Here is an 11,810-nt window from a genome sequence, read left to right on the forward strand (position 1 = left end):
TCCCTCATTCACAAATACACACGTTTAAGCTGCTTAAGTACTTAAGTAAGCTTAAGTATAATATCGGAATTTCACATATAAACAAGAAAACTATGTCTTTGCATGTATGACATGTCATGGGTGTTACTGTTGCACTCCTTGTGGCACAAAAGCAGGGGTGGCAAACTATTGCCCAGGGGCCACATGGACTATTTAATCTGACCCGCCAAACTAGAAGATATTAGATTGCTAATCCTAATTGTTGTTTTATTTTCCTTATATTTCAGGCGTCACAGAAACTTTGTTTAGTTGTAGAAAATTATTCTGCATTCATGTGGTGTTGGAAGATTTGTTGTCTTTCTGATGTTCATGTGTGCTTTCTGAGTTAGACAGACATTTTTCCAATCATTCCAACACCACATGAAGGCTGCATTTCTTTAAATTTCTTTTACATTTTTTTCCCCTGAGGGACGTCAATCTATTATTTCTCCCATGAGGTGGATCACCAGAACAATCCACATAACTGCTCCTAGTCTGGCCCTACTGTTAAATTTTAGAAGCCTTTGCGGTCCACAAGTCAAAAAGTTTGCCCGCCCCTGGGTTAAAGGCATTGTTGGATCAATCATCATCAAGGTTGATAGTGAAGATAGTGGTGGAACTCCCACAGACATTATCCTGCTGCCCCCTCACAGGTGAACATCCAGGGAAGAAACATTTTAGAGAGTGATTTCTGGACCATCAACACTGACCTCATGTACAGGAAGGTCCAAAGCAGGTGCTGCCTGCTGAGGAGTCTGTGATCCTTTTGGAGGGAAGGGGTCACTCTTGAGGACCTTCTTTGACTTTAGCCATCCTGTACGGCACCACCGGCTGGAGCAGCAGCATCTCAGAGAGGTGAAGTATGAAGCTGGACAGTCATGACGAAGGAATCAACCGGTGATGAAGCATAGGTGGCATTTCATAGGTGGTGGTAGCAGCAGACAAGTCTGTTCATGTTCTGGTGCCCCCACACCAGCACCCACAGACATCCCAATCCCGGTGGTTTCACATGGTTCTGCTGGATGGAAGGAGGCGGTCCATGATAAATGGCGCTGCCGCGCTGTTTTGCGCAGTCAGTCGCTCCTTCCTCCACGCAGACGGGGCTCTGACGGAGCAGCCCGCTCTGACAGTGACCTGTGTCCGATCTCCCACCGTTTGATCAAGTCACTCTTTTTGTGGGATGCTTGGATTTTAGTGTGTTTTGTGAGCCCAAACCGCGTTTGGATATTTTGGCACACTTTTTTACGCACGCCGTTGCTGGCGTGACGCGGACAAAAACTCGTTTTTTTCTTCCTTATTTCATTTTTCTGACGGTGCATTTCGGGTAAGATATTTTGAAAATCTGCACACTCGCCGTGAATTATTTTTTTATTTTTGATCAGTGGATATAATCAGTTTGGTTTTATTTCTTCAGTGTTTCTAATTTGAGTCATGAGTGCGCCAGGACTGAGGGCTGCTGGGAAATGTGGTTGAATTTTTCTGTGCCAAAACACACTTTTAAAAAGTTGTTACATAAATAATTAATTCAAAAAAGGATGGAAAAAAGTAAAGTAAATTTCAGTTAGAATATGTTGTTTTGATTTGTTTAGCTGTAATCTGAGTCCAGATTAGTGAATAACTCCTAATCCCATTTTTGATCACTGTGTGTTAACCCTTGTGCTATCCTATGCACTTTAACATTGGGAGTGGGGTCATGTAGACCCACTAGACAGTGCGCTGAACGTTTTTTCTTCAATGATTTGTGATCTTCACTGGTGTCCATGGATTACATGAAATCTTTCCACCTTTATCCACCTTTGTCATGGTAGGGAGAACACATCAATGGTCATCTTGACCCCATAGGATAGCACAAGGGTTAAAGCTGTTCTCATCCATGGATTTCTGCTGTCTTCCTCTTTTCTTTGGATCAGATGACGGCAAACAAAAGAAACGTTAAATATTTCAAAATCGTACATTCGAGCCTTTGGAACTGGAGTTTGGGGAGAAGGAAATGTCTTCTGTGACAGGACAGCTCATTCATAATAGATCCCACATGCTGAAACTCTGCCTTGCTTTTGTAGCTTTCCAGCTTTCTTAATGTCCTCCAGCCAGTGTTCTGATGTGCATTGGCACTAAAGCCTCCCTTGGACAGCTGCTATGGGGGCTCTAAGTGTTTACATTCCTGTGGCATTGATCATAAATGATACATAAACATACAGTAGATTTTTTTTCACCCCTCTGAGTCACCGTGTGCCGATAGCCCGCCAAAGACAACTGTGGGGCTGCTACACTATTCTCCACTTTGTTCTGGCTCTTCAGTTTTGGAAGAAATGCAATCAAGAAGGTTAAACTCAGTGAAATGCCATGAGGTTTGCTGTTTATTAAACAGCAGATGTGCACTGATCTTTGTTCTCTGCTCTGCAGGGAGACGAAAGTGAAACCAGAAGAGCAGTTCCATTCCAGCATTTTGCAATTCTACTAAGGTCATGTTTTCCAACGCCACGGCCAACTTTGTGCGTCAGATTGACCCAAATGGAAGCCTCATTCATGTGTCTCGGCTGAATGACTCAGACAAACTAGTACCCATGGGATTGGTGGTCAAGCGTAACCGCATCTGGGCATGGCAAAGGCCCAAATATCGGCCTACAGACTTCATTCTGAGTGACTTGCTGCAGGGTGACTTGAAGCTGGAACCGGGTAAGCAGGCGTTCACACTCCGGAGGATGAAATAAGGAGCTGCCTTTACATCAAACTGAGAAGCTTCCTCACACACATCTGTTTATTGGTTCCTCAGGAGTCTCTCAGATGGATTTCCTCACATATAAGGGGACGTATATTGATAAGAAATCTGCGATGTTGGATGTGAGAGCTGGGGGGGCAAACGCTGGACTGGAAGGGCAGGGAGCATCCAAGCTTCACTCAAGTTTTGACAATCTGAAGAAAGAGGAACTGGATGTGAGAAAGTTGCTTTCAGACTCCAGCAACAGGTTCTGTTTTGACAGTTTTGACATCATCTTTTCATTCATGAATTTAGAAATGCCTCTGACGCTATGAATGCACAAAGACAAGCGCGTCATTGAAGTCATGCTTCTCCGGATTTGCTCCTGAATCTTGTGATCGTCACGCTGTTGGAAGTCATAACTCCTGGTTTTGTTTTGAATCAGGCTGGTGGACATGCACCATGTGCTGGTGCAACAGCTGGAGAAGCGAGCTGATGTGCTGGCAGTGGTGAAGGAGCGGATTCTCACCACCAGCCCGTGCTCCGTCACCCTGAGAAGGAAGCAGCAGTGTGGCTTTCATGGTGTTCTTAGCCTCCTGAGCTTGCTGGGAAGCTCCGTCAGGGTTTGCCTCTTTCAGTAATTCAGAGAAATGAAAAGAAAAAAAAGAAAGTTACTCATCTAAATCTGTTCTTGTGTTTGTTCTCAGGTGTGTGTGCAGGACCTCAGCAACGTTGAGATGAACAGTGATGTTTCCTTGGAGATCCCCTCTGGAACGGTCATTGCATACAGCGTGCTAGAGCTGCAGGTCCAAAAAAACGGACACTACGGTGAGCGTGTGTTGACAAGCGGAGCAGAAGAGACGGAAACTTCGACTCACAAACGTAACTTCTCTGTTTTAGGTTGAGTGTCTTTGTTCGTGTGAGCAACCCACGCCTGGAAACACAGAATTTTGAAACTTCTAATCTTAAAAAAAATAAATCAAAAAATCAGGCTGTCCCCTGTGGTCAGGTGATGCTTAGTATGCTTTAGAGATTCATTTAGTTGTTTTTCAAGATTTTTTTATTTTAAAAACAGGGGAAAAAAGGGGAAGTGAATTAAATGTGTGTGGGTGATCATTTTTAATGCTCTTATGTCATTAACTTCTATCTCAGACATTCATCTGGAATATTATAGTGGTTTTAGGAAACTAAACACACTATCACACATTTTTCATAGCTTTCATGATAATTAATAGTAAATCCCTGCTATATCTGCAAGGCAGCGGTGTGTTAATGCAATACAGAACAATAAAGTTTTTACTTTGTGTATTTCTTAGTGTGAGGAGCCATAACATAGATTACAAAGATCATATGAACCCTCTTTTTTTCTACAGTCCATCATCCACCCCAGAAGAACATGAACACTCACTCGAGCACAGGTGCTATCTCACCTTTGCACAAATAGTTTGTGTGATTGAATGAAATGTTTCACGTTAGTCTTAATGCACAAGTATGTGTGTGTGAATGTTAGTTGTATCATGTGCATGTTTACTTGTTTGTTTGTTTGTATGTGAACATTATTGAAGTCAAAAGGTATGTTTGTAACATCCAGCAACTTGTTGCATTATGTTGCTTTATGATTTTACCCCTTCTATATTAATCCCCCCCCACCCCCCCAACATCCCTCTCTCTTCTTCCCTTCTCTTCTTTTCCGTCCGGTCCAACAAAAAACAGTTACAAATATAAATACCAGTAATATGAATAAAGTTTAGTCTAAATAGCAAAAGGGGTTTATTCAAATACTCACCTTGTGTGTCAGAAGATTCATAACCCCATGTTGTAACAGTAAAATATGTCCAACACAAGAGGCTTTCAGCTCTCATCTCTTTGCTCAGCTGATGGACAGGACACGTTTAAAAAAAAAAAAAGAAATAACTCTAAGATGCAAGCCTTTCTTATGTGGACTTAATGTTTTTTTGACTTCATTTTGGGGCTCTTAAATACTTAAAAAAAGATTTTATACTGTTGCATTAAAATATTAGATCAGCTGTCCACATCAAGGATCCAATGGTAAAATCAATAAAGTTGATTTTAAATTAATAAAGTGATATTAATTTAAAAAAAACAGTCCAGCTCACCACCTGTGCTACAAACTCTATATTATTAGGTTTTTACTTTGTTTTTTTTGGTGTGTCTCTTGTTTTTCTATTTAACATAAATAGAACATATGAACCACAATTTACTTTTTCCTTTACAGTATTAGATTGTTGCTCATTTCTTTGTCTAGTGCTATGTCACACACAGTTTTAAACTCAGCATTATAATTAGAATGACTTGACAAGAATGACTTCTTTGCACTTTTCAGCTAAAATGTATTTAAAGTTGACCTTTTACATACATTTGAAAGTTTTCTTTTATATTCATCTGTGTGCGTGTATGTTTGAAAAGACTGCAGTGTGTCTGTACTTGATTTAGTGCAAAGAGCAACACAAGAGTCCAAGAATACAGAATTTCATGCAGTAGGAGTTATTTTTGCAGATTTGAGGAAGGAAGGACTTTTGTTTTTCCTTAATATCAATTTGTCTTGTTTACAATTTCAGATATTTGCTTGCAGCCTGGAAGAATTGGGGGGTTTGCAGATAATCCTGATCCAATTTCTAGATCGTTGCATCATTCCACTGACACAGTCGACAGTTTATGTAACTGGAACAACCCTAAAGAGGAAGTAGTTTGGGGTGTACGACAGAATGGTGAGTATGAATGAACTGAGTGTGGTGCACATTTAGGGGAATGTCATAGGAAGTGTGACTCTGATGAAATAATAAAACTAGAAAAGCTTCCTGTTTTTGTTGTAACTCGCTTGTTTTCTTAAAGTTGGTCATTATAACGATGCAAAACAGATTAAAACAGCCGAGAAAAAGACAGCAACATTTTTTGGGGGGATAGTGTTGCAGAAAATTGTCTGAAAAATTATACATAATGTTATTTTAGTGTTTAGTTTTGTTTGTGTAGTTATGTTTAGTTGGAATAAGGAGCTTCTAACAGGGTACTTGACATAATGAATATCACATAGATCCACAAAAGTCACATTCTAGGAGGATTTGGAACACAAACCTCAAAGACAAAAAAGAAAGTAGGATGACAGACACAGCTCAGTCACGGTCTCTAAATATGACCAAAAACAACCTAAAAACCAAACTAAACAACAGAATCCTTAAAACGCATCAGGAAGAGCGAAGAATGCAGAGTTGCATCTCAAGAACACCATACGTACTGTGAAGCATGGGGGTGGAAACATCATGCTTTGGGGCTGCTTTTCTGCAAAAGGGACTAGAGGACCAATCAGATTTTAAGGAGATGATGAATGGGGTCATGTATGGTCCTTCCATCCATGATAGTCAGGGTTACATTAGAAGTATTGAGGTGAACTTTTATCTTTGACAAAATATTTATATTCTGCACCAAACAATTAATTATTTTAAAAATCCTGGATTTTTTTTTTTTGTCAGGAGGAAAAGAGCACCTCTAGCAGGAAATAAAATGGAGTGTGTTTAAACTGTTAGGATTAAAACAACTGACTTTGAAGGAGGAAACTAAGTCACAGTGTTTCTAAACTTCATGTAAACCTGTAGTTGCAGACCTGCAGTGGGCTGACCTTGCTCCTCTGGCAGATCTTCCCCAGTCCACTCGATATCCTTTGATCAACCAGCTTCAGGAGACTCTGACGGATAGAGCTGCTCTGTCATATCTGCAGGCTGTGGTGGGTTTCTATGGAAGAGATGGTCTCAAATGTAATCAAATAAAGCACATTAGAAAAGGTCAGTACATCAAACGTCAAATCTACTCTAATTTTTGTTTCTAGTTGGAGGAATTGTGCGATGGTGACACAGTGGAGAGCATAGAAGAGAGCTCTGAGATCCAGAGGAAGTCCACCTTCTTGGACCAGCAGGATCCCGTCTTCCCTGCTGAAGACCTTCAACGTGAAACTGCAAAGCTCAAAGCTGTTTACCTGCTCGTCAGCACAATGGATGGTAAAAGGAGACTCTGCAAGCGTCAAAGCTGCAACTGTTTACCACCAACAACATGCCTGCTGTTGCAAATCTTTAATATTTAATCCTGCTGTGGTCTCTGTCTGTTTTGGGCAGAACTGCCTGATGAAGCCCTGGGCCTCCTGAGCGAAAGCCGTCCTGTTGTCCTGCTGGCCTTCGATGAACTGGTTGGTTGATCAATATCTTTGATCGCTCCAGACAAATTTAGTTTTGCCAACAACTATGAAGTTATGTTGATACCGCCCTGCACGTTCAAGCAGGCATTTCCAAAGAAAAGTCTATGTAAACCATGGCCGGATATAGGCATGGGCACGGGGGGGCAATGTCCCCCCAAATGTGATGGCCCGCAAAAATCCACAATCAACCCAGAACAAGTTAAAAATTTAAACTAATATTTATGATAGGATAGCTGGAAAAAAAATGGACCAATGGACAGACAGATTAAGCAGAAAAGAAAAGAAAAGGCCTCTCTGTTACTGAGAGCTTTCTGTTTACATGCTCTCCTGGTAGCCAAAAAAAACAAACAAACAAATAAAAGAAAAAATCCAAATATCCAAATGATTAAAAAACAGCCATAGCGGGGTACAAATCAGTGTCCTGCTTCTTCGTGTCCCAAGCCTGGGCAGTGTCAGGAAGAGCATCCAACATAAAACATATAAGACATTGATATACGGATAGATAAAGTGATATGATGACAGCATAGTTTGACACCCCCTGCACCCCATAGTGGAGCTGGCTAAATCCAGGCAGGGTTTTACGCATGTTTTCAGCCACTACTTACAAAACCTGTTTGATTGATTGATTTGATTGGTTGATTAGTCATCTCTGTTTGTTTTTCAAATATAGATAGACCAAGGCCACCCTCCTGACACGATGGTTATCCATATCTGCCATTGTAAAGAAGTAATAATCAGACCAAAGGATGTAAAGGAAAAACAATGAATCAGAGATCGTGAGAAGTTCACAACTTTACCTTTTTGCACCAAGCCTCTTCTAACTGTGAGTGGCAGACATGCGCTAGTAAACAGTAGAAAAAAGAAGAAGAAGCCCTTCCCTGTTTGTGCAGTGTGAATGCATTGCAATAACTCCAGCAATCCGATTCTTTGCAGCACTGCCCCATTTATAGAGTTCTACAAAACCAACTGTAGTTTCATGCATTCACAAGTGACAACATGTGCATTCATTTAGAAATACACATTTTCTATTTTTACTAATACATTATTCTACGATTTTCCAGCTGAGCAGCTTGAAGGGCAGCGGCGGGTCCATCTCCATCGACTCTATTCCTGTCCCTCTGCAGGACAACCAGGCCTTCCAGCAGGCCGAGCAGCTTTTTTACTCCATCGGTGTCGCTTTGAGGAGGGATGCTGAGCAGCTCTGGATGGAGAGTGGACGTGAGGATGAAGTTCTGCTGTTGCTCCTCAGCTTCAGCATGCATGGCCTCTCATTGCTCCTCACTGGCTGTTAGTTATTGTTTCTAATTTCTTGTTATTTTCATGTTTTGTGCAATTCTTTTCTGTTTTTTTTTCTTATTTTAAGGTATGGGCTTTTATTGAAGTACTGTAGTAACCCATCATTGTCATTATTGTTAAAGCTTTTATGTAATATTTATTGTATAAACATATTTGTTAATAATCTGTCAGGTTTTTTTGGCTAGTCATGTTAGAAGCTCTTATTCAATTTAAAACAAACCAAAAAATAAGAAAAAACTGCTCTGCTAAATCAACCTCTTTACCTGAAAGTATAAATTGTTTTAAAATTTTGTTCAATAAATGTTTTGTATTAATCCCTTTTAAAGTTTTTTTGTAAAATGTATTTTATCAAGTACTTTATAATTTATAAAATGTTGTATTTCTTTATTTTTAAAAGTGATTAATTCTTTTACATTTTGTATGAGTGCTCTTTAAAAAAGCACTTTTTATCTTTATTATTTTTACAGTAAAGTTTAACATATAATTATTTATATCATTCTTTTTTTTCTTGAAATTTTTATTTTCTTTAAATTTCTTAATTGAAAAGATCATAAAGGTTTGTGCTACTGTTTTTTTTTTTCATTTGTTTTATTGAATTTATGCAATCATGCACAAGAGTTATTGGTATGTTGACAATGAAGACAACAAAATGTGATAATTTTATACCTTCATATAAAATTATATCACCATTTCTATCAATGTTTTCTTTTGGAAGCAGTTTAGAAAGGAAGAGCTTCCAAGTTTTATATAAAAGGTTACAAACCTGATTCTCTTTGCTGCTCTTTGCACTTCAGAACTTTGTATCTTCATTAAACTTGATGAGATGTTTTTTTTTATTGTATTCAGACTGAAATTCATACCTGAAAAATATTTATAGCATTTTAGAGATTCAAAATTGTTTGCATGTAGTTAAATATTGCTTCAAGCTATTTTGTTTTTCATCTCCTATTATAATATATTCTCCTAATAAAAAATTATCTTTAGCAAATTTAACCCTTATTATTTTGTTAAGTTCGCACAGCCAAATATATTTGATTAAAGTTAGATGACATCTGCATTCTTGTTTGTTCATTAACTTTTTCAATAAAAATCGTTCAACAATATAAAGGAGGAGAAAAAGTCCAACATTTGTCTGATTATTTTGCAGTTTCTTCCTTAGAATGAAGACAAACCAATCATCCTCAGTCAAGACATGAAGATCATGCATGTCATGCTTTGAAAGGTAACAATATGAACAGGAAGACAAAGTCTGCTATCAAGAGCTAAAGCTACAGAGAAATCGTTGCCTGTAAAAATGTTGGAGTTTGACATCTTTTCTGAAGAGATCCTTGAATTATAATCTCCAAACTCACCTGTCCTTAATACTTCTGTCCTTGTTAATTCTCAATAATAATCTTAAAGATCGAATATACATTCCCAAATAATTCAAAAGAGACCACTGCTTTGACTTCACAGCTTGAGATTCCAATTCATGAGGGATATGTGACTGACTTTACATTCTAATTTATATTTTTACATTGGCAGAATTTATGACTATATTCAAACACAGTCTTCAGTGTAGGTTTTCTTTTCCACGCAAATAAATTGTTAAGAATGAAATCCCATTGTTTTCACATTCTATATAAAATCATAGTACTGAATTTTTGGAAATGTTTTGAAGGTAAATATAAATTAAAACATAAGACGTGTTAGGAAAAACTTTGAACAGTTTGTGGGAAAAACATATTTTTTTATCTGTAATTCTCTGTATTTTCCATGCTTTTCTTTTTTTAATTCAAAATATTAACATTTCTATAAATATTTTATGAATTTGGATTTTTCTGATTTATTTTTACACATTTCTGTAAATTGATTTATGGAAGTGAGTTCATTTTTTTTTAAGGCAGTATGCTGCTTTAGGTTAGTCCCAGCCTGTTTGGAGTTCTTTGCTTCTGTAGTTCTTGAAAATATTGGATCGAATATCAGGTTTTGTTGATGTTTATATTGATTTCATTGTGCCTTGTATTTTGAAAAAACAAGCGCCACTTGAGGTCGCTGTGGCGTTTAAATTTGAACAGCACTTGTCGCGGGACTCTGACGTAAGCAGGCTACAAATCTTTTTTTTTAATTGAAAAAACACTTGAGGTTAACAGTTTGTAACAATTGTGTACAATTATGCAAAGTATAGAAACATCGAAACAAGTACTGGACATGTACAAACAACAATTGCAAGTTAAAATAAAGTAAAATTTTACCAATTATACAGAAAAAAATTAAATACAAGACATTAAAATAAAAAAATAACTAAAAAGGAATAAATAAAAAAATAAAATAAAAAAGGGGGTTTACATAGACATTTGAATGATTCTTAGCTTGGGGGTTATCAAGAAGCTACAATTTACATATGATACTTTGAAGTTTCATAGCAAGTTTGTTTGCCATGAAGTTTACAAATGAAAAAAAGAGCAGAGTTCTTTTGGAAATGTAGAAAAAAATGGTTTGATTTTAAGGAAACGACATTTATGCATATAGAATTTACCCAAAATAATTTCAACATTCAGAATAAGTGCTATGTTCTTGTTTTCTAAAATAAACCCAAAAATAATGTCCTTAATAAAAAAAGTCTGCTAAATGTGGAATCTTGGGGAAAAGACAATATTGTAAATTATTCCAAAAGACATCAGAATAAAAACATTCAAAGAAAAGATGCTCAGTTGTTTCAATCTCCACATGACAAAAAGAACAACAATTTTCAGGAATTCCTAACTGTTTTCTTAATAATTCCTTGGAAGGGTAGATATCTGAAAAGGTTTTAAAGTGGAGTTCCTTGGCTTTCGGAGGGATGGGGAGTTTTAAATATTTAATTCGTATTTGTTTCTTTTCTGAAATATTAACATATTGAGTTATATAATTTGGATTTGAGATGTAGGGAAAGGACATTTCATTTAAATATTCTCTGATTTGATGGTTTGGGAGTTTGGCAGTTGCTATGTTGTGTCCATTAATCAGAAGCTTGGGGACAGTAGGATGTTTGTAGATGTCATCATGAAACAGATCAGAAACTGATTTTACAACATTTTGAGGAATGGCCTTAATATTTTTTCAAAATCTTTTCTATTTGTTAGTGAAGCAGCCTACAAATGCTAACCAGGAAGAATGCAGCTATTCCACAGATGCTACCCAGCCAAATCCTCACTACACACAGACATTGATAGAAACTGCTCCTTTTGTAAATTAGACACTGAAACAATCATACATCTATTTTGGAAATGCCCCCAAACAGCAACTTTTTGGAAAGACTTCACCTCTTTTGTTCAATGTAAAATTTAGAAAAAATTTGATTTGGTATACAAAGATATATTATTTGGTTTTTATTATGGTAAAAATTCATTAATGAGGGAATACTACTTAATTAACCTTTTAATAATAATAGCCAAATTTCATATCCATAAATGCAAATTTTCTGGAAAAAAAAACCCATATTGAAACTTTTTATGATTGAGTTAAACCAATATACCAGAACAATAAAATCTTATTCTTTTTTTTTTTTTTTTTTTTTTTTTTTTAACTTGTCCTGTCCAACAGCTAGGCAAACAGATGAGAGCTGAGGGCCTC

General features: G+C 37.2%; 1 protein-coding gene across 2 annotated transcripts; it reads left to right on the forward strand.

Moving 5' to 3' along the window:
* Positions 1-60: 60 nt before the first annotated feature.
* On the forward strand, positions 61-8,556 carry LOC101174276 (gasdermin-E-like). 2 transcript variants are annotated; one of them, XM_020707133.1, is made up of 11 exons: positions 61-1,342; positions 2,422-2,694; positions 2,792-2,984; positions 3,162-3,339; positions 3,424-3,544; positions 4,090-4,134; positions 5,296-5,445; positions 6,328-6,455; positions 6,558-6,726; positions 6,841-6,911; positions 7,982-8,556. In XM_020707133.1, the coding sequence occupies exons 2-11, from the start codon at positions 2,484-2,486 to the stop codon at positions 8,210-8,212; spliced, it is 1,497 nt and encodes a 498-aa protein (XP_020562792.1). In that variant the 5' UTR covers positions 61-1,342; positions 2,422-2,483; the 3' UTR covers positions 8,213-8,556. The 2 variants fall into 2 exon arrangements, with proteins under 2 accessions (XP_020562792.1, XP_011479184.1); XM_011480882.2 differs by lacking the exon at positions 4,090-4,134.
* Positions 8,557-11,810: the final 3,254 nt, after the last annotated feature.

This window comes from Oryzias latipes, chromosome 11 (assembly GCF_002234675.1).
Source record: "Oryzias latipes chromosome 11, ASM223467v1".
Lineage (NCBI taxonomy): Eukaryota > Metazoa > Chordata > Actinopteri > Beloniformes > Adrianichthyidae > Oryzias > Oryzias latipes.